We start from the raw sequence: 24,260 nt of genomic DNA, 5'->3' as shown, positions 1-24,260 counted from the left end.
GGTCTAGACCACATTCAGTATGGATGAGATTAAACTCCACTTTTCAAGAGGAATGCTAAAAAAATTTGTTCATGTGTTTCCAGGTGTGACAGATAGATTTCCTCCTTATTAAAACATTTTTTCCTTGTTGGAACTCTTCTTTTTAGGGTTATTTCATATATTAAAGAAATATTTCTTTATATGGTTTTCTTGACTTAAATGGCTGCTGTAATCTTCTCTGCCCTTGTGAGAATCTCATATCTTTTAGATTCTTTGTTCAAGTTCTGTCAGTGCTGTAAAATCTTCTCTGAACATCTTATTCCACAACCATCCCTTTCATCTATTGACTGCTAGTTCTTATTGATTAAATTAATCACTTTGTGATTAGTGAATACAAATGATGAGACTTTTTATATTGTCATTTTGGATTGCTACACGATCCATAAATTGTTTTTTAGCATTTTAATCAATGACTGACATAGAACACAAGTCAGAACAGTAGCCTTGAAGGGAACATCAAATATTTTTGGTGCTTTACTACTGATATGACATGGTGCTAGCCAAAGAGGGCAGAGTAGTGACTAACATGGATGTGACTGCTGCCCTTACAGAACAGAGAGCAGATTAGAGAAGACACATATGAGACAAATAGTCAACATGTGATGGGGATGAAATCTTTGAATAAAATAGGAGGGGTTATGAACACTTAGATTTGCCTAAAAGTTCCAGGGCCAAGAAAGGATGGAAACTAGAAAACTGGACAAAAGATGAAACTCAGAATATCAAAACCAATGTGCAGATTCTGCTCCTGTAATGTCCACATGGCAGACTTGAACACCGTTCCTTCTATTATCAGATAGCAGGTCTTCCCACTTGCAGGCAACAATTCTGTTATAAAAATCCTGGATTCACATTCTGAGAGAGAGAACATCTGTTATTAATTAAAGGCTTATAGCAGAAAGGGGCAAATCATATTGAAGTGCAAATCAATCTCCCCATTCAGAAAGGTATTGGAGAGTTTATGGAGTTGGGGTAATTGAGGAAGAGCTGGGTGAAACAACATGAGCATGCTTGTTGACTTATTCTGTTTGCACATACATCACTATTCAAAGAAGGCTCCTGAAATATGAGCAGAACTATGTTAATCAACATTATAATGAACCATAAGGTAACTCTGGTCAGTGTGGACCTGGACATGCTTCAGTTACATGGCCTGGTGCAGCCAGTTCTGTCCAGCTTCATCAAGGAAATGGAAATACAGGAGAGCAGATTTTTTTTTTTTTTGCAAGGCAACTATTATGGGATTTCAAGTTACTGGATTTCATATTACTGGATTTCAAGGCAAATGATTATTTGTATTGCTAGTATGTTAGGCAGTTTTGAGAAGCTTGTTGTTAAGCAAGGGAGGGTGATCCTTTGTAGTCCTCAGTTGTTACTATTTGTTGTCTACTTGTTATTCTAAATGCATTGAAATAATGTTCTTTAATGAATGCAATGGCATCTTAAGAAATAAATCTAGTGAGTATGATCCTAAAATATTTTAAAATACTATATCAAGGTAGCCAATGAATATTCCTGCTTTACAGAAAAAAGAGATCTATTGACAGATACTTCATTCTCTTAAAAATATTATTTCTTTCTAAATTTTTGTTTATTTATTTGAAAGAGAGTGCTAGAGGGAGTCAGAGAGAGAGGGCACTCTCATCCCTTGGTGCACTCCCCAAATGTCCACAACAGCTTGAGCTGGACTGGTGCCAAAGTCAGGAGTCAGAACTCAATGCAATTCTCCCACATGAGTGGTGGGAACCCAATTTGAGTCATCACTGCTGCCTCCCAGGGTCTGCATTAGTGGAAGCTGAGCTCAGGAACTGGAGGGGGAATCAAATGCAGATACTCTGATACTGAACACAGCATCTTAACAACTAGGTTAAATATCTGCTTCATAAATATGATATTTTTAAAAGTAAAAAATAAACAATTTCAGTGAATGATCTATCTTTCAAACTTGTCTTCCATTTTCCTCATGCCCAAATCTGTACAGAATATCTCTTCTTTGCTCTAATTCACCTCACACAATGGTTTGTTTTTGATTTTTCTGCAATGTAGGTCCTCTCCTAATCTGTGTCATGCTTTATAAATGCTATCCCTAGCCAAACTAGAAAAGGATACCAATGACTGTTTCTAGATCAGGATTGAGAAATGCATTTTCCCACACCTGGGATAACGATTCTCCCTTAAACCTATGAAAGGATCAATATAGGTCATAGCTGCCTATGGCCCTGTGCACGAGAGATTTCAGGTTTGCCCCCCTTAACCATAATCCTTTATGTCAGCTCAATACAGTCACACATCCTGAGTTCTGTTGTCACCCAAGAGTATTCAGAAATCCTTCTTCTAATTACAAATTTTTTTCTTGACTTGCCTACAATTTGATCCATTATTATGCAATTATCAGCCTTTGGTATTATCTCTTATTTATTAATGTTTGAGAAAGCCAATAAAAAGCACTCACACTTACATTTCCCTCCAAACACAGAAATAATTGAGATTAAAAGTAAAGGTGTTGGGGGTAGTTGTTTAGCCTATCAATAAGAATGCCAGTTAAGACACCCTTGTATCACATCAGCATACTTGGGTTTGATTTCTCTCCATAGCTCCTTACTCCAGCTTCCCTCAAACGTAGACACTGGGAAGTCGCAGAGATAGTTCACGAATCTGGGCTTTTGTCACCAATGTAGGAAGCTCTGATTGGGTTCCCTTCTCTCAACTTTGGTCCCATCCCAGTTCTAGCTATTGTGGGTATTTGGGGAATGAGAGAGTGTATTGGAACACTCTGTCTGTCTCTGTCTCTGTCTCTGTCTTTCAAATAAATAAAAATAAAGTGGTCAAACTACATCAAAATAACAACTTAGTTACTGATGATTATTGAATTAAAGAATATGGTTTAACTCTGTGGCTAAATATATGTAATTTTTTTCCCAAATGAATACATTTGGATTCCCTTTATCAAGACTCAAGGATCTCCATAGAGGCCAGCACCGCAGCTCACTAGGCTAATCCTCTGCCTGCGGCGCCGGCACTCCGGGTTCTAGTCCCAGTCGGGGCACCGGATTCTGTCCCGGTCACTCCTATTCCAGTCCAGCTCTCTGCTGTGGCCAGGGTGTGCAGTGGAGGATGGCCCAAGTGCTTGGGCCCTGCACCCCATGGGAGACCAGGAGAAGCACCTGGCTCCTGGCTTCAGATCAGTGCGGTGTGCAGGCTGCAGCGGCCACTGGGGGGTGAACCAATGGCAAAAGAAGACCTTCCTCTCTGTCTCTCTCTCTCACTGTCCACTCTGCCTGTCAAAAAAAAAAAAAAAAAAGGATCTCCATAGAGATTTTAATTTAGATTTCTTTTAAGTCATGTGGCAATTTGAGTGATGTATCACATTATAGCTTTCTTGATCTGTTTCTAAACTACATGATAGTATACTAGTTCTACTGTTATCAAGCAAGCTGGGCATTGAGGTATGCATATATACCTATGGCTGTGTTATGAGAAAATAAGAGGCTATATATGACCTCAAATTTCAACACAGTGATTAGTGATATTTTAAAGAAAGTATTTCTATTCCAACGAATTGTGGCTTCAAGGTACTTTGAGATAAAAGATCTGTAGAAGATGTAGAAGATACATTTACCTATTTGCAGATACCTGCACAATGGACCTGGGAAAGACCTTCTTTTAAAACAATGATTAGAAGAATAAATATATAGTTCACAAAAATACCTGTCTATAGAGTCATTCTACAACATGGTTTGATGTTATGAGGCTTATCATTGATAGGAGAAAGAAGATACGGTATAATCTTATCAAAGTCTCAAAAATTTTACAGTATTTCATGTTAGAGAATTAGCAACGTTGTGCTAATTGAAAGATTTCAAAAACTGACATATTGTATTATCTTGTTTATATCAAATGCCAAGACAAGAAAATTTTAGAGACAAAAAACAAGTTAGAGGTTTCATGGGGAAGAGAATAGGAGTGGGAATCAATTGCAAAGGGGTTCTGGAGATTTGGGAGGAAATGTCTGAAAATTAAAATTAACTTTTATATTGAGTGAAATTATGATTTATAAACTATACTTTAATAAATCTGTAGAAAAATAGAAAGAAAATAAACTCTGAACAAATGAGTAGTATATCTCTAGTGTTCTAAAGGAAATATCAACTGACAGACATCTCAGCCTGTTGGAGAACATACTGACATAGGGGAGGAAAGTGTGTCCAATGACTGTAGCAGGAGAACACTTGGTTACAGTTACCCAGTTCAGGCAGCTTCCTGAGAGAGTATTTTGCTTTGCATGTAAAAGTCTTTTCTATGTTAGCCCATGTATTTCAGTGAATATACTCTTCTATTTGTTTCTCCTTTGTATATGTGTATAAGGGCTTTAGTTTATAACATATACAGATCATAGTTTCATAAATTCTTATATAAAAGAGCTGTACGCACTTGGCTAATCCTCTGCCTGCGGCGCCGGCACCCCAGGTTCTAGTCCTGGTTGGGGCTCCGGATTCTGTCCCAGTTGCTCCCCTTCTAGTCCAGCTCTCTGCTGTGACCTGGGAAGGCAGTGGAGGATGGCCCAAGTGCTTGGGCCCTGCACCCGCATGGGAGACTGGGAGGAAGCGCCTGGCTCCTGGCTTTGGATCAGCGCAGCACGCTAGCCGTGGCGGCCATTTGGGGGGTGAACCAACAGAAAAGGAAGACCTTTCTCTCTGTCTCTCTTTCTCACTGTCTAACTGCCTGTCCAAAAATAAAAAAACCCTAATAAACATGACCAAAAGAGATCCTCACCACGACACGTTGTAATTAAACTCTCCACAGTGAAACATAAAGAAAAGATCCTAAAATGTGCAAGAGAGAAACGTCAGATTACTCTCAGAGGATCTCCAATCAGACTCACAGGTGACTTCTCATCAGAAACTCTAAAAGCTAGGAGGGAATGGCGAGATATAGCCCAGGTACTAAGAGAGAACAACTGCCAGCCCAGAATATTATATCCTGCAAAGCTATCATTTGTGAATGAAGGTGAAACAAAGACTTTTCATTGCAAACAGAAATTGAAAGAATTTGTCGCCACTCGTCCAGCCCTGCAAAAGATGCTTAAAGATGTGTTACACACAGAAACAAAGAAACACGGTCATCAATATGAAAGAAGGTAAAGGAAGGAAACCAAGGAAGGAAAGCTCACAGCAAAAGATCACAGGGAATTCAAAGCATATATTAGAACTTATCTTTGGCAAATGGCAGGGCAAAGTTACCACTTATCATTAGTCACTTTGAACGTGAATGGCCTGAACTGTCCAGTTAAAAGACACCGATTGGCTGATTGGGTTAAGGAACAAAACCCATCTATTTGCTGCTTACAAGAAACACATCTTTCCAACAAAGATCCATACAGACTGAAAGTGAAAGGCTGGAAAAAGATATACCATGCCAACAGAAATGAAAAAAGAGCGGGCGTAGCCATCTTAATAGCGGACAACATAAACTTTACCACAAAAACTGTTAAGAGAGACAAAGAGGGACACTATATCATGATTAAGGGATCAATTCAACAGGAAGATATAACAATTATCAATGTATATGCACCTAACTACAGGGCACCAGTTTATCTAAAAGATTTATTAACGGACTTAAAGGGAGACTTAGACCCCAATACAGTAGTACTGGGGGACTTCAATACTCCACTCTCAGAAATAGACAGATCATCCGGTCAGAAGATCAACAAGGATACAGTAGATTTAAACGACACTATAGCCCAAATGGATCTAACAGATATATATAGAACGTTCAATCCTACAGCTAAAGATTTTACATTCTTCTCAGCAGTACATGGAAGCTTCTCTAGGATTGACCACATACTAGGCCATAAAGCAAGTCTCAGCAAATTCAAAAGAATTAGAATCATACCATGCAGCTTCTCAGACCATAAAGGAATGAAGTTGGAAATGAGCAACTCAGGAATCCCTAGAGCATACGCAAACACATGGAGATTGAACAGCATGCTCCTGAATGAACAATGGGTCATAGAAGAAATCAAAAGAGAAATCAAAAACTTTCTGGAAGTAAATGAGGATAACAGCACAACATACCAAAACTTATGGGATGCAGCAAAAGCAGTGTTAAGAGGAAAGTTTATAGCAATAGGTGCCTACATCAAGAAATTGGAAAGGCACCAAATAGATGAGCTTTCAATTCACCTCAAGGATCTAGAAAATCTACAGCAAACCAGACCCAAATCTAGTAGGAGAAGAGAAATAATTAAAATCAGAGAAGAAATCAACATTGAATCCAAAAAAAACATTACAAAAAATCAGCCAAACGAAGAGCTGGTTTTTTGAAAAAATAAACAAAATTGACACCCCATTGGCCCAACTAACTAAAAAAAGAAGAGAAAAGACCCAAATCAATAAAATCAGAGATGAAAAAGGAAATGTAACAACAGACACCACAGAAATAAAAAGAATCATCAGAAATTACTACAAGGACTTGTATGCCAGCAAACAGGGAAACCTATCAGAAATGGATAGATTCCTGGACACATGCAACCTGCCTAAATTGAACCAGGAAGACATAGAAAACCTAAACAGACCCATAACTGAGACAGAAATTGAAACAGTAATAAAGGCCCTCCCAACAAAGAAAAGCCCAGGACCAGATGGATTCACTGCTGAATTCTACCAGACGTTTAAAGAAGAACTAACTCCAATTCTTCTCAAACTATTCAGAACAATGGAAGAAGAGGGAGTCCTCCCAAATTCTTTCTATGAAGCCAGCATCACCTTAATTCCTAAGCCAGAGAAAGATGCAGCACTGAAAGAGAATTACAGACCAATATCCCTGATGAACATAGATGCAAAAATCCTCAATAAAATTCTGGCCAATAGAATGCAACAACACATCAGAAAGATCATCCACCCAGACCAAGTGGGATTTATCCCTGGTATGCAGGGATGGTTTAATGTGCGCAAGACAATCAATGTGATACACCACATTAACAGACTGCAGAAGAAAAACCATATGATTATCTCAATAGATGCCGAGAAAGCATTTGATAAAATACAACACCCGTTCATGATGAAAACTCTAAGCAAACTGGGTTTGGAAGGAACATTCCTCAATACAATCAAAGCAATCTACGAAAAACCCACAGCCAACATCCTATTGAATGGGGAAAAGTTGGAAGCATTTCCACTGAGATCTGGTACCAGACAGGGATGCCCACTCTCACCACTGCTATTCAATATAGTTCTGGAGGTTCTAGCCAGAGCTATTAGGCAAGAAAAAGAAATTAAAGGGATACAAATTGGGAAGGAAGAACTCAAACTATCCCTCTTTGCAGATGACATGATTCTGTATTTAGGGGACCCAAAGAACTCTACTAAGAGACTATTGGAACTCATAGAAGAGTTTGGCAAAGTAGCAGGGTATAAAATCAATGCACAAAAATCAACAGCCTTTGTATACACAGACAATGCCATGGCTGAGGAAGAACTTCTAAGATCAATCCCATTCACAATAGCTACAAAAACAATCAAATACCTTGGAATAAACTTAACCAAAGACGTTAAAGATCTCTATGATGAAAATTACAGAACCTTAAAGAAAGAAATAGAAGAGGATACCAAGAAATGGAAAAATCTTCCATGCTCATGGATTGGAAGAATCAATATCATCAACATGTCCATTCTCCCAAAAGCAATTTACAGATTCAATGCAATACCAATCAAGATACCGAAGACCTTCTCCTCAGATCTGGAAAAATTGGTGCTGAAAATTATATTGAGGCACAAGAGACCTCGAATAGCTAAAGCAATCTTGTACAACAAAAACAAAGCCAGAGGCATCACAATACCAGATTTCAGGACATACTACAGGGCAGTTGTAATCAAAACAGCATGGTACTGGTACAGAAACAGATGGATAGACCAATGGAACAGAATTGAAACACCAGAAATCAACCCAAACATCTACAGCCAACTTATATTTGATCAAGGATCTAAAACTAATTCCTGGAGCAAGGACAGTCTATTCAATAAATGGTGCTGGGAAAACTGGATTTCCACGTGCAGAAGCATGAAGCAAGACCCCTACCTTACATCTTACACGAAAATCCACTCAACGTGGATTAAAGACATAGATCTATGACCTGACACCATCAAGTTACTAGAGAACATTGGCGAAACCCTTCAAGATATTGGCACAGGCAAAGAATTTCTGGAAAAGACCCGGGAGGCACAGGCAGTCAAATCCAAAATCAACTATTGGGATTGCATCAAATTGAGAAGTTTCTGTACTGCAAAAGAAACAGTCAGGAGAGTGAAAAGACAACCGACAGAATGGGAAAAAATATTTGCAAACTATGCAACAGATAAAGGGTTAATAACCAGAATCTACAAAGAGATCAAGAAACTCCACAAAAACAAAACCAATAACCCACTTAAGAGATGGGCCAAGGACCTCAATAGACATTTTTCAAAAGAGGAAATCCAAATGGCCAACAGGCACATGAAAAAATGTTCAAGGTCATTAGCAATCAGGGAAATGCAAATCAAAACCACAATGAGGTTTCACCTCATCCCGGTTAGAATGGCTCACATTCAGAAATCTACCAACAACAGATGCTGGCGAGGATGTGGGGAAAAAGGGACACTAACCCACTGTTGGTGGGAATGCAAACTGGTCAAGCCACTATGGAAGTCAGTCTGGAGATTCCTCAGAAACCTGAAGATAACCCTACCGTTCGACCCAGCCATCCCACTCCTTGGAATTTACCCAAAGGAATTTAAATTGGCAAACAAAAAAGCGGTCTGCACCCTAATGTTTATTGCAGCTCAATTCACAATAGCTAAGACCTGGAACCAACCTAAATGCCCATCAACGATAGACTGGATAAAGAAATTATGGGATATGTACTCTTTAGAATACTATACCACAGTAAGAAACAACGAAATCCAGTCATTTGCAACAAAATGGAGGAATCTGGAACACATCATGCTGAGTGAAATAAGCCAGTCCCAAAGGGACAAATACCATATGTTTTCCCTGATCGGTGACGACTGACTGAACACCAAGAGGGAAACCTGTTGGAGTGAGGTGGACACTATGGGAAACGGTGGCTTGATCAGCATAGCCCTGACTGTTAATGAACAACTTAATACATTATCCCTCTTGGTAGTTTTTTTATCTGTTCTACTTAATATGACTGGTTTAGATCTGTAATTGATGCACAGTTATTCTTAAGTGTTGAAAATTAACTGAAATGTGATCCCTGTTGAACATGGTGGTGGGAATGGGAGAGGGAAGAGATGTATAATTTGGGACATGCTCAGGCTGACTTGCCCCAAGTGGTGGAGTTGGAAGCACACCAGGGAATTCCAATTCAATCCCATCGAGGTGGCATGTACCAATGCCATCTCACTGTTCCAGGTGATCAGTTTCAGTTCACAGTTGGTCATGGTGTAGGGACTGGGAGTCAAAGGGAGCACATAGACAAGTCTAGTACCTGCTAACGCTAACTGATGGAGTAAATAAAGGGGAGAGTGATCCAACATGGGAAGTGAGATACTCAGCAGACTCATAGAATGGCAGATGTCCTAAATAGCACTCTGGCCTCAGAATCAGCCCTAAAGGCATTCGGAGCTGGCTGAAAAGCTCATGAGAGTATTTCAGGCATGGAAAGCCAAGACACTCTGGCAAAAGATCTCTGCGAGTGAGATCCCAGTGGAAAGAACAGGTCATCGAAGAAGGAGGTACCTTTCTCTGAAGGGAGGAGAGAACCTCCACTTTGACTATGACCTTGTCTAAACAAGATAAGAGTCGGAGAACTCAGAGGGCTTCCATAGCCTTGGAAACTCATGACGGGAGCATAGGGAGATTACTGATGCCATAGACAGGAGTGTCAATTGGTAAAGTCAACAACAGGAGTCACTGTGCACTTACTCCTCATGTAGGATCTCTATCCTTAATGTGCTGTACATTGAGATTTATTGCTATAACGAGTACTCAAACAATATATTTCACTTTGTGTTTCTATGGGGGTGCAAACTGTTGAAATCCTTACTTAATGCATACTAAACTGATCCTCTGTAAAAAAAAAAAAAAAAAAAAAAAGAAATTATCAATTCCCAACTTGCCTCTCACTGGGATTAAACATGACAATAGGTCTGCTCTGATTTCATCATCATTTAAAAAAAATCATCTATTATTTTTCACTTTATGTTTCTGTGTGGGAGCAAACTGTTAAAATCCATACTTGATGTATACTAAGCTGATCTGTATATTAAGATAATCGAAAATGAATCTTGATGTGAATGGAAGGGGAGAGGGAGTGGGAAAGGGGAGGGTTGTGGGTGGGAGGGACGGTGTGGGGGGGAAGCCATTGTAATCCATAAGTCGTACTTTGGAAATTTATATGCATTAAATAAAAGTTTAAAAAAAAAAGAAAAAAAAAAGAGCTGTATGTCCTATGAAGCTGACTAAATCTCACAAATTAATGAATATGAAATTTCTGCAGCAGATATTTGTTAAATGAAAAAATGATCAGAAAAGTTTTGAACATTTTTCCACAATTCACACACTAAGGTGTTTAATCTGTGACTAGTCCAAAATCCTTCTCTTTTGACTAGGTGACGATGATGATGTTGACATCTTAAAATGTTTCTAGGTTTAATACCAATAATCTTTTAGGCATCTATAGGCACTAAGAATAAAATTAAAGTTCAGCATATGGTCCCTCAAATAGAAATAGCCCATATAATGGAAAATGCTGGCAGTTGGAATGCCAGAGATGAATTTCAAAATATCATGCTCAGTGAAAGATGATAGATGAAAAGAACATATATTTTATGATTCCACTTAAAATAAGTTTCTCAAAAGGGCAAATATACAAAAATAGAAAGCAGATTAGGGTTTTTTTCTTCCCTTGGAGCCCCCCACATGCTATTCTGGCTGGAAGTCTTTGACTCTAATAAATCTTGCTTTTATATCTCAAAAAAAAATAAATAAAAGCAGATTAGTGGTTACCTAGGGCTGGCAGTAACTACAGATAAAGACTGTAAATCTGCAGGAAATTTCCTTCTAATGGGATGGAAATCTTCAAGATTAGATTGTGCTTATAGCTGTATGTGTTTATAAATGCTGCATATAATCTTTCTGAATATAGTGTAATTGAAATTATAATTTAAAATGGGTGCAATTTATGACATTGTTGTAAGATGTGTGTAACCCATTAATTTTGTGGACTGATATGTTTAGCTATCAAGCCAGATTCCTTGGTAGACCAGATCTTGAATCATTGAATTGTTCTGAGATATACCTGGTGTTTAACTGTTGGTTGAAATAGCTTAGGTTTGATCTCATAGGATCCACTTTTTAAATTTTCCCTGCAGGCACCACTCCTGCATGTACTTATCCTCTAGAAATATGTTAAGGTGAAACAACTCGTTAGGAGGAAAGCTCCAAGAGGCTTTTTTTTTCTCCCAAAGAAAAATACTGTTTAGTGCACAAAATTATTAACCTACCTAGGTGTGTTATAAAGCTGTTTGAAACATAAATAAGCAACCTTTGTGAATGCAAATGATGGAAGTGTAATGCCAAGTAATTTTGTTTTTAAAGGCAACAAATAAAGATGAGTTGAAAAAAAATAAGAAATACTTGCCAGTGAACAAAACAATAATAATTTAATTTTGAAAACAAAAGAAGAAACATAAGACTTAGCATATTTACTTCTAAAATCAAGAATCAAATATTTATTTCATTTAGTTAGAATTCAGCATAAGTTTTTCCTTTTTTTATTTATTTGACAGGTAGAGTTATAGACAGTGAGAGAGAGAGAGACAGAGAGAAAGGTCTTCCCTCCATTGATTCATCCCCCAAATGGTCACTGCCTTCCCAGGCCACAGCAGAGAGCTGAACTGGAAGAGGAGCAACTGGGACAGAATCCGGTGCCCTGACTGGGACTAGAACCTGGAGTGCAGGCACCGCAGGCCAAGGATTAGCCTAGTGAGCCACGGTGCTGGCTAGCATAAGTTTTAAATGTAGACAGGTTGAATTAATATCTGAGCTCTTTGACCTTTGGAATGAACTTTGGTAATTAAATTTTTGAGTTTTATTTTTAACATTAAAAAGTAATATCTGACAAGGATGCAGTGATAAAATAAAAGGGTTTTAAATTGTTTGGTTTAATTTTTTTTTCCTAGTAAGTAGTAATTACTAATCAAAACCATGGAGAGGAGACTTTTTTTGTATTCACTCTGGCATTAAGAAGGGGAATAGTTAAAAAAAAATGTTGCTACAAATACTTCTTTATTTAAATGATTTTATTTTTAAAACTACATATATATTAATGATTTATTTTTTGAAAGGCAGAGCCACAGAGGGAGAGGGAGATAGAGAGAGAGATCTTCCATCTGCTGGATCACTCCCCAAAAGGCAGTAAATGACCAAGGCTAGGCCAGGCCAAAACCAGGGGCCAGGAGCTTCTTCCAGGTGCCCCATGTGGATGCAGGGGCCCAAGCACCTGGGCCATCCTGTGCTGCCCTTCCCAGCACATGAGCAGGGAGGTGGACCAAAAGTGGGGCAGCCAGGACAGGAAGTGGCACCCATATGAATGCCAGTGCTACAGAAAGCGGCCCCAGCACCATGCCACGATGCAGGCCCCTAAGAATACTTATACCTCATTGTAGTTCCCACTTTGCATCTTCTGAACTATTTCAAAAGGAATTTAAGAAATAATGTTCTTAGTAGGCCTATATGCATGTTTCCGTGGACAGTCCATAGACACAGCCCTACCTAATCTTTGTCCATTAGAATACATTTTTAGGCCACAGTTAGAAAATGAAAGCAGATACATTTTGAGTTTTTAAGATACACACTGAAAGAGTTACAGCAACTAGAGCACGTAGGGGAAAATACCATTAGTAGTCTAACAGGAAAATAAAAGAGGATTTTTCATGTAAATAATAAAAGAACTTGTGGAAGTGGTAATGGGGAATTATTAACCTAACTGTAATAAAAAGTTGCAGATCTGTCTGGGTTTGCTTTGCTAACATTGAATGGAGTTATTACCTCTTTGTGTGGGAAGAAAGGAGGGAAGGGAGGAAGGTCTGCAGTCTAATTGCTCCCTCTGTTCTACACTCCTGAGTCAGCGATCCCTGGAGAATAGGCTCCTAAAGGAAGCCAAGGAGATTTATTCTCTCACTGTGGGGGTGATTGCTGCACTTTCCCTCTGGGCTCAGAGACACTGCTGGGTGTACAGGCAGGAGTGGCTGAGCCTGAGCAAGAGGAGCACCCAGCTTTTCTGTCCTTGGAGCCTGGTTCTTCTGTTCCATGTCTCTCCAAAGGGGACAGGGCAGGTGGTGATGGGACCTAGGGTTTCAGCCTCAGTCAGCCATACTTACCTACAATTTCTGAGCACCTCTTCTCTGGAGCACTTTCCCCTCCTCATCCTCCCAGGGTGATGTGCACTAGAGGAAGGAGGGGAGAGTGTGAGAGCTGGCTGTATTTGAGTTTGGACTAATGCCGACCAACTTGACTCCATGGCATGTTCTTAAGGTATTATCTGATTAAGGAAGCTTAGCTTTGAAAACCTCTAGGGCAATGGCGCATCTTCAGCCAAATTGCAGTCAAATTGCTGGAGAGACATTAATTCTGTACTGAAAGATGATGCCTGTTTTAATATTGGTGAGTGTTAATGATACATATTGTCTTTCTTTGTATCCACTAGACAATTCTCAGTTGCTCCAGCTACCAATGGAGATAGTGGTTTCATAAATCAATCACATCAATAGGTAACTCCACAACTGCTCCAAATCAACCTACAATAACTTTGTGGAATAAAAGCTCATTAAAATCAGAATATCAGTATCTTGGATAGATTTTTTTTAACCAGGGTATGTAGAAGCAGAGACTACACTAGGTACTTACATGAATTAGTGTTCATCCTCATCAGAAGCACATACATTAGGGTACTAATTATAGAGACTCAGGAAGATTTGGAGATTTTTTTCCAAAGTTGTCAGAAGTCAGAAATGACGTTTAAACCCTGATAGAATCAACTGTAAGGTTTGCTTGAAGCTCTCAGGCATCTCTAGTGTTATCTGTGTCTTTAATTTTGAGGCAACAGATGGACAAAGAAATGATGCACTGAAGGTCACGTGTTAATTAGTGTCAGAATAGAGCTGGCTCCTACTAGGAAGTTCCTGAGAGCAAATAGGTATTACCAGATTGCAGCAGAATCTATGCAGGCATTTAGTTTTTTTGGGAGAAGGTCACCTTGGTGAGACCATTCTGGGATCTTGCAGGATGAACTAGACTGAAGATGAGGAACCACACATCAATAACTGAGTTTCTCCTGATGGGAATCCCTCACACAGAGGGACTGGAACATGTGCTCTTCATGGTATTTTTGGCCTCCTATCTGCTCAATCTGCCAGGGAACCTGTTCATACTGCTGGCCATCTTCACATCCTCCAGCCTGCACACCCCCATGTATTTCTTCCTGGGAAACCTGTCAGTGCTTGATATCTTTTTCTCTTCAGTGAGTTCCCCCAAAATGATGCTCTGCCTCATGGGGCAAGACTGCACCATCTCCTTCCAGGGCTGTGCCTCCCAGCTCTTCTTTTACCACTTCCTGGGCTGCACCGAGTGCTTTCTCTACACTGTGATGGCCTATGACCGCTTTGCAGCCATCTGCCACCCGCTGCGATACACAGTGATCATGAACCACCAGGTATGTGCCTTCATGACCCTCGGCACATGGTTGGGGAGCTGCCTGCATGCATCTGTCCTCACATACCTCATCTTTAAGTTACCCTACTGTGGCCCCAATGAGGTGGACAATTTTTTCTGTGATATTCCAGTGGTGTTGACCCTGGCCTGTGCTGACACCTCTCTAGCCCAGACAGTGAGTTTCACCAATGTGGGCATTGTTGCCTTCGCATGTTTTCTTCTGGTCCTGGCTTCATACACTCGCATTGCCATCTCCATATTGAAAATCAGCTCCTCGGAAGGCAGGCGCAGAGCCTTCTCAACCTGCAGTGCCCATCTCACTTCCATCCTGTTATTCTACGGACCCGTGGTCCTCATTTATCTCCGCCCTGCCTCCAGTCCTTGGCTGGATTCTGTGGTTCAGGTGTTGAATAACATTGTTACCCCTTCCCTGAATCCTTTGATATATTCCTTGAGAAACAAGGATGTCAAGTTGGCTCTGAGAAAGGCACTGATGCAAGGAGTTCCTACTGGTGAAGAATAGCCTTCATGTTGCTCTCTATCTCCATAGTTTTGCCTCACATTTATCTGGAGACAATTAGTTTCTTACCCTGGATATGATTACTAAATGATGTTTGAGACAAACAGGTGAGATCAAGTCAACTCTGGTGTGATTTATGGCTATACTCATGTGTTTGTTCAATTTCTAATTCAACAAAACCTTTCTTAAATGTTTCCTTGATACCATGTATAATACTATGCACTTTACAAATGCTGACATATTAATTAATATAATAATCTTATTATGTAACTAATATTATTATCCCAGTTTACTGAGGAAGACATTAGTGCACTGAGAGGACACTTTTGCTGTGCCACAGAGCTAGGAAGTTGATGAACTAGGACTAAGGCCAGAGGGTTTGGATCTTGTGCTGCTGCTACCTGTTTTCCGAGAATTGTAACACAAATATTGACTTCTAATGGAAACTTCCTTTCAATTTACATGGGATTTTTCACCATTTTGCCAAAAGATCTTGCCGTTCATTTGATTTTCTTCACATATTTCTGAAATTTTTTATTTAATATTTTGATGGAATACATGTGTTTTAGTCTGATATAAAGAATTCTTGGATGGACGTTCTCTCTGTCTTTTTGTAAATTTGCTTTATTATGCTCTTAAACCTGTATGTATGAATTACATTAAATTTGTTCACCTTGTATAAATTAAAAAAGTTATAAAGAAAAAAAGTAAAAACTATGCATGAATTTCAAATATTTTATGTGTGCCAAAGTAAATATCTGTTTTTTTCCCAGGAACTTTTTGAAATGCCATCATCCTGTTCTACAGGTTTCCTTTTTTTTTTTTTTTCACAGAATGTATAATAAAGCTCTTTTTATATCAGTGAACATAGGTCTACCTTATTCTTTCATGTGGGTGAAGAAGTCCACCATATGAAATACCCATACACTATATGGGCAATTTCCTGTTGATGGACATTTTGAGATTGTTCTTACATTTCTTCATATCAGTGTTTGTGTATGTATTTTTTTCCTATAGTCTTCTAGCCTATTGTATATAAAAGAAAACCGATTTTATGTTCTTTAAAAAAATCTTCTGGAATTAAAAGGAAGTGTTGAGTTTGACTCCTTTGAATGCAAATACATTGGAAAGCTTATGTCTTTTAATATACTCTTCCTATAGAGAATAGAACCTAAGTGAGGAAAAATTAAAAATAAGAATTGGGAATAGAAGCAGGTCACAGACTTATACTATAGGTCCTTCAAATGACTTACAAATTATGCAGTGTCAGAATCACAGGATCAAGATGTAGACACAACACCATCCTAATGGGCTGAAGACCAGTATGGGGCTCCCAAGAAGAAGGAACACATAACTGCTTTCCATTACACCACAGTGAGACAATATGATGTGTGTCTTCAAGAGATCAAAGAAAATTAGCATGCATTTCAATTCAACATGCAATATTTGATAAGATACTTCACTTTCATCTTATTATCACATCTCTAAGGGCTTTTAGTACCCTCGCTGTTATTTATGATTAGGTAAGCTTTCATTTCTGATTAACTGTGTGGTTATTTGGTTGCTATATGGGTTTTGCAACAATAATTATGGTTTGTTTGGTGATTTGATATTGTGTCATTAACACTATCTTTGTTTTTACCTTTTCTTTTTTTAATTTATTTATTTATGTTTTTTGACAGGCAGAGTGGACAGTGAAAGAGAGAGACAGAAAGAAAGGTCTTCCTTTGCCGTTGGTTTGCCCTCCAATGGCCGCTGCGGCCTGTGTGCTGCGGCCGGCGCACCGCGCTGATCCGATGGCAGGAGCCAGGTACTTATCTTGGTCTCCCATGGGGTGCAGGGCCCAAGTACTTGGGCTAGCCTCCATTGCACTCCCTGGCCACAGCAGAGAGCTGGCCTGGAAGAGGGGCAACTGGGACAGAATCCGGCGCCCCGACCGGGACTAGAACCTGGTGTGCCGGCGCCGCAAGGCAGAGGATTAGCCTAGTGAGCCACGGCGCAGGTTGTTTTAACCTTTTCTTAAGTAGTTCTAATCTAATTTCCACTCAGAAACTTACTGATTGTCTTTTGATTGGGTATTAGGGAGTGAAAGGAATAAAGTAGAAAATTTAATGCTGAGGTTCTTTCATTGTGCTCCTTAGGCCATAGCCTAGAGTATGAAAGATCTAAGCATAGATGTCAAGGTTTCTTGAAGCAAAATAAACATATTTTTAATTCTTATTTAGTACAAATCTTTTGAAGTATCTTCATTCAGATCTCTTACAGATACCCTGGTCTTGATGGTGAAATATCCCAATAAACCCCATATTAAGCTGAAAATCTTGTAAGTCAGAAGTGAATTTAGTCCATATAAGCTCTAAACACCATAGCTTAGCAATACCATACATTATAGAATATTGGTTGTTTCTGCTAAAGATGGCAGGACTCACTGGTTACTGTGACTCACTTCTGCCTACATCATGAGAGAGCATTGAACTGTATGTTGCTATCCAGGGAAAAGATCAAAATTCAAAATGTCAAGTATAGTTTATACTAAATAGAGTGGGGTAAAATTGTGTCTTTGCAAAAATTAATGAAAAGAAAAGAAGGGAGGGAAGGAGGAAGGCTGGGTGAGGGAGAGGATGAGGGAGGGAAATGTGGTTATCGTCCTAGAATCATACATATGAAATACATGAAATCTGTTCTCTTTATATTAATAAAAAGAAAAAAATATAAAATTGTCCTAGAGTGAATCGTTCATGCACATTAGCATTTCCTTCTTCTTGGTCTGATAAATCATGTGGTCTAAAGATTGCAATCGATATTATCTATTGGAAATATTTGAGATATTTTTTTAAAAAGATTTATTTTATTTATTTGAAAGACAGAGTTACAGAGAGATGTAGAGACAGAGAGAGAGGTCTTCCATTCACTGGTTCACTCCCCATATGGCCAGCCACAACAGCCGGAGCTGCGCCAATCTGAAGCCAGGAGCCAGAAGTTTCTTCCGGGTCTCCCACATGGGTGCAGGGACCCAAGGACTTGGGCCATCTTATACTGTTTTCCCAGGCCATAGCAGAGAGCTGGATCAGAAGAGGAGCAGCTTTGTCTAGAACTGGTGCCCATATGGGATGCCTGAGCTTTAGGCCAGGGCTTTAACTGGCTGTGCCACAGCACTGGCCCTAATAGTTGAGATCTTATGCAAGTACTATTATACCTAAATAAATTCCAGGAAGGTAACAAGAAAATATTTAGGCAAAAAAATATCAGCTTTTATTAGCCACTCCATGTGAGCAAGAGCATATGCTACTTGACTCCCATGCTTGGTTTAATCCAGCTATCCCACTACTGGTTATATATCCAGGGGAAATGCAAACATTCTGTCAAAGAGACATCTGCATCTCCATGTTTATTACAACACTAATCACAAGTCAAGAAATGGAAGAAAACTAGGGGTCTATCCATTGATGAATGATTAAAGAAAATGTGGAAAATATCCACAATGAGCTACTACTAAGCCATAAAAAGGTGAAATCTTATCACCTGCAACTGAAGAGTTGGTAGATGGAACTGCAAGCTATTAAGTTAAGTGAAATAAGCTATTGGTTTTTTAATTCTTTTACAGTGTTGCCAACTTTTGTCCTTGTTTGTTGTGTACAAGCTGCTTCCTTGCCTTTTTTTTTTTTTAGGCTTAAGCAGAGTTGAATGTATTTGTTTTTTTCTTTCTTTATGATCCACAGCAAAGTACACAAAACATAGTAAGGGTAAAATGATTGCTGATGGATGTGAATGTGGGAGTAAGCAACGTACATGCTGAAATTTAGACTTAAAAGTGGAAAAAAGAGTAGATGGAGAAAATGATGTTCTATATGAAATAGATTTAGCAATTATTTTAGTAATAACCAAACTAGATCTTTGTTCTTTGGAATTGATTTATCAGTCAATAAACATATACAATTCAAGTGTTTTTGTTTTGGATGATAAGAAAGTCACAAATGTAACTATCAATGTGGCATATCACCCTGAATATTTTAATGCAATCTAAATGGAACAGAAAAATTGTTTTTCAAGAAAGATTTAAATTCATAAGTTATTTATTTTAAAAATTAAAAAACTGTAAATCAAACCATTGGCATGCCAAGAACAGTCTGTTAGGCATTACATATTGAATTCATATTAGAAACCAAGCTAAACATCTTACATGGTGACATAAACAGCTTTAATTTCAGGTAGGAATAATGCATGCCATCAGAAAAAGAACCTATTTCTGTTTGCAATTATGTTAGATGATGCTGGCCATTGCTTAAGAACAACAATTGTTATCAAATCAAGGAAATATACTCCTGACAAACGAAAAGCATAAATGAGGGCTAAGGGGCACAAGGTGGATGAAATTTAAGTGTCTAAATCTCTAACGATCAGTAAAAGATGATCTCATTTTTTAAAAGATTTATCTATTTACTTGAAAAGATTACAGAGAGGGAGAGAGACAGAGACAGAGAGAGAGTGATTTTCCTTCTGCTGGTTCATTCCACAGATGGCCACAATGGCTGGGGCTGAGACAGATCAAAGCCAGGAGTCAGGAGCTTCATCCTGGTCTTCCATGTGGGTGTCAGGAGCCCAAACACTTGGGCCATCTTCTGCTACTTTCCCTGGCTATCAGCAGGGAGGCGGATCAGAACTGGAGCAGCCAGAACAAACTGATGCCCATATGGGAAGCTGTTGTGGTAGGCAATAGCTTTGCCCACTATGTCACAATGCCAGTCCCAAGGATGTATCTTATTTATCCAGACAGTCAAAACATGGTAGGAAGAACTCGAAACCAGATTCTTGTATTAGAACCAAGTGGATTCTGTCCTGAAATTAAATCAGCATATTTAAGAATTTTAAAAATTGTATTTATTTGAGAGAAAGATCTCTCATCCACTGGTTCATTCCCCAGTGTCTACAATGGCTGGAGCTGGGCCAGGATCCAGAAACTCAGTCCAGGTTTCCCATGTGAATGGCAGAGACTTAATTACTTGAGCTGTCACTCACTGCTCTGCAGGGTGCACATAGACAGGAAGTTGGAATCCGGGGCACAGCCAGGACTCACACCCAGAGATTGTAATACGGGATGAGGGAGTCCTAAGCAACTTCTGAAACACCAGAGCAAACATCTGGCAAGATCTCTGAGTTTAGATTAGAAGAGCCTGGAAATCTGTTTCAACCTCCAGGAGTAAGAGCTGTGTAATCTTCAGAAAATGATCGTAACTCTTCTGAGTCCAGAATATCATTTGTAAAATGAACTAATTCTAACCTATCCTCTGTGAATATGGTAATAATTAGGCAAAAAAAGGTGTTTGCCATATTAGACACTATCTAAATGCTAGTTCAACTTTCCTTCATGAGCTGGTCTGGTTGGATCCTGAGAATGTGAAATATATAGGCCATTTAGATTTCCATATAAAACAAAATATTTTTCAAAAATAATTCTGATTTCCTATACTTCTTATAAATCTAGTATTATTTTTATATTTTGTTTTGTTTTGGATTTTGTTAAACACTGTTTCCCCAGAGTTACTCATAGTTTAAAAAAAAATCATCCAACAGACAAAAGAATGAAAAAGCAATTGAGAAGGGAAGGTAGGAAACACTAAAGGAAGATAAAGGAAAAATTTTAACAATGAAGTTAAAATGATGAGATCATAATTAATGTTCCATCCAATTTCAAGAAATAATAAACACCCAGGAGGACAGCACTGTGGCATAGCTGGTAAAGCCACCGCCTCAATGCCAGCATCCCATATGGGTGCAGGTTCGAGTCCCAGCTGCCCTTCTTCCAATCCAGCTCTCTGCGGTAGCCCTAGGAAAGTCCTCGGGCCCTTGCACCCACATGGGAGACCTGGAGGAGGCTCCTGGCACCTGCTTCAGATGGTCACAGCTCTGGCCATTGCGGCCAACTAGGGAGTGAACCTGCAGATGGAAGACCTGTCTCTCCCTCTGCCTCTCCCTCTCTCTCTGTGTAACTCTTTCAAATAAATAAATAAATAAATCTTCTAAAAAATAAAAAAATAAAAACCCCAGGAACCCATCACATGCCAGGAAGTTCATAAATACTTCTTCATTTATCTGTCAAAATCACTCCTTGAGATGCTACTAAAGCTCCATTTTAAAAATTACAACTGTTTTGTTCTGAGAAGACACCTGACCTGCACTCATACAGCTAATGAGAAACAGGTTGTCCTCCACATCAGCACCTTCTCTGGTGTGGAGCCTTCAAGGTGGGTCATCTCATTAAATTACAGATTCTTCCAGAATCACAAGCTATAAGGGAAACCGTAAACTGGAAAAATGACATAATCGGGCCAAATTTCTTAGGCCAATAGAGAACAAAATGGATGGATGGGATATCTATGTAAAACAGAAAAATGGGTGGTCACAGGGGATTCACAAGCAGTGTGACTCCCAATTCCTTTAATGATTACCTTGACTATTGAGGACTGTGCGGAAACTTCTAAGCTCTCTCCGCATCAGGCGTCTAATTGCTCCCTAAGCTCAGAGGGCTGCCGCCTGTTCAGTGTCGGGGGATACATCATGCACGGGGCTCCAGAGCCACCGTGATTCGCTTCCACAGCTACCAAGGTAGCAGCTAATTTCACCTCTGCTAACACTGAGGGAATAACCTTGGGTGCGGGGCTGCCAATCGGTGTGCAGCTTCATCTGTGTGTAATTCTGAAGGAAAGAGGCCCTGAGGGGTCTGCAGCTGGAGAACCCAGCACAATTCCCCGCACAGGAGGGAAGAGAAGTGTTAGGGATGGGGAGCTCTGTAAACCTATGTAACAAACTGAAGCTAAAGTGACAGAAAAGAAAACATTTGCTTTTGCTTCCTTGAGCCAGCTATGACCCTGTTGACCAGGTAGGTGCTTAGCATTTTCACCCTTTATCAACTTCCACTTTTTAACCTTCCCTCTAGAAATCTGGGTAGCAAGGATTGTTGGAGAAAGCACTATTCATGCTCTTGCTCATTACTGACATTTGGTATGTTCATTCATTGGAATATTTCCTATTTTCTACACATTTTAAAAACCTGTGAGATACAAGATTTGATAAACATTTTGAAGGCAGGAAAAATCCAATTTATTTCTTTTTTTAAAATTTAATATATTTTATTAAGAGTGATTCTGACAGGAAAAACATAGTAAAATAGTCCCTTTGGTATCTTACTTTGAAATTATAAGAAGGAATTTCAAAAATAGTAAATAAAATCTTAATCTGAAATTTTGTTACTTTATGAGGTTTTTTTTCAGGACTACAAACCTCATTTAACTTTTTATTAACAATTTTATTTTTATTCTAGTTAAAATATTTTTAACAGGATATAGAAATTGAACACATTTATTTGGTACCATATTCTGTTTTATACTTTGTATAATGTCCAATCAAGGTGAATACCTCTATCTCCTCAAACATTGAACATTTCTTTATGACAAAAACATTCAAAATCATGTCTTTTTTCTTCTTTTCTACTTAACATTTTCTTTATTTTTTTTTAAATATCACATTTTTAATGCACATTATAGTCAAAGGTTTAATGGCTCTATTAAATAAAGGGTTCAACAAATAGAAAGAAAAGCAGACCATGGTCTATCAGAAAAATGGCCAAGGGCTGTAAACAACAATCACATGAAAAGATATTCAATTTCATTCACATAAAGATGTTTTTTTTGTTTTGAATTTTCATCTTACAGAAAGCCATGTTTATACTGCCTTAGAATCAACAACAAAGTAACTCATTTTCCCTTGTGCATCACTGATACCATTTGTTAGCATTTTTATTTTGCTGTGTTTTAGATGGTTTGGAGGAGAGCTTACCTGAAGGGTACAAGGGCTGCAGGAGGCACTTAAATCAGGGCTCTCAATGTTCATCATCACTTGTTTTTGTTCGTCAGAAGAATTCAGAGGGCACCTGTATGGATATGTTTAAACACTTCACTAAAACTGCAAGTTATTTGGCATTAGCTATACTCATGCCCACATTAAGTCAATACATTACAAGAGTGCTTTTCTTGTAATTTTTTTTTTATTTGACAGGCAGAATTAGTGAGAGAGAGAGGCAGAGAGAAAGGTCTTCCTTCCGTTGGTTCACCCCCCAAATGGCTGCTACGGCTGGCGTTGAGCCAATCTGAAGCCAGGAGCCAGGTGCTTCCTCCTGGTCTCCCATGTGGGTGCAGGGGCCCAAGCACTTGGGCCATCCTCCACTGCCTTCCTGGGCCACAGCAGAGAGCTGTACTGGAAGAGGAGCAACCAGGACTAGAAGCCGGCACCCATATGGGATGCTGGCGCTGCAGGCAGAGGATTAACCAAGTGAGCCACTGCGCCGGCCCCACAAGAATGCTTTTATTCTTGCCCAGAGTAAAAGAGTAAACAATGGTTGCTGGGTACCTGAAATATGTGACAGCTTATTAGATGTCTCAAACTGCATTTCCTATTTAATCTGCCTAACAACTTTGTGTGAGAGAGATACATAAACTGAAGGCATAGCTAAGTCTAAAACTCAGTCAGCAAGATCCTAGACTTAAAAACCAAATATAACTGGCTTAAGAAACTTGTGTTGGGGTGAGCATTTGGTTCAGTATTTAAGATGATGCTTAGGTACTGATTCTACTTCTAATTAAATTTCCTGCTAGTGCACACCTGGGGAGGCAGTAGGTGTTTTCAATTAGCTGGGTCCCTGCGACCCATGTGGGAAAGTCAGATTGAATTTCAGCTTCCTGATTTCAGCCATCACAGCAATTCTGCAAGAGAACTCTTATCTCAGTTCACCAGAAATAAGCATTTAGTGAGTACTCATTAAATACCAAGTATAGTTATAAGAATATCCCACATTTTCAGCAGTATTTTCCTATTTACTGCATCTTTATTTCCAACAACAAATTCTTTTTATATTTATCTCCATATATTCCTAGTATAAAAGTCACATATCCCATTTCATCCTTTTCTGTACCATATTATTGAAAGTTTTTTCCTA

At 39.0% G+C, this 24,260-nt stretch overlaps 1 protein-coding gene and 1 long non-coding RNA gene across 2 annotated transcripts; one reads left to right on the top strand and one right to left on the bottom strand.

Annotated features, from left to right (window-relative positions):
- Positions 1–522: 522 nt before the first annotated feature.
- On the bottom strand, positions 523–23,354 carry LOC149128574 (uncharacterized). The gene is made up of 3 exons (XR_016213327.1): positions 23,105–23,354; positions 13,422–13,487; positions 523–894 (listed from the first exon to the last, which is right to left on the bottom strand). It is a non-coding gene; the product is annotated as an uncharacterized LOC149128574 (long non-coding RNA).
- On the top strand, positions 14,342–15,274 carry LOC100355426 (putative olfactory receptor 10D4). The gene has a single exon (XM_002708350.3). It carries the CDS (start codon positions 14,342–14,344, stop codon positions 15,272–15,274), a length of 933 nt encoding a protein of 310 aa, XP_002708396.3.
- Positions 23,355–24,260: the final 906 nt, after the last annotated feature.

This window comes from Oryctolagus cuniculus, chromosome 1 (genome assembly GCF_051225735.1).
Source record: "Oryctolagus cuniculus isolate XC-2025 breed Fujian yellow rabbit chromosome 1, ASM5122573v1, whole genome shotgun sequence".
NCBI lineage: Eukaryota > Metazoa > Chordata > Mammalia > Lagomorpha > Leporidae > Oryctolagus > Oryctolagus cuniculus.
This window is presented reverse-complemented; position numbering and strand designations above follow the sequence as displayed.

Excerpts from the sequence above, each read along its gene's own strand:
- LOC100355426 (XM_002708350.3), top strand. The coding sequence starts at position 14,342 with ATGAGGAACCACACATCAATAACTGAGTTTCTCCTGATGGGAATCCCT.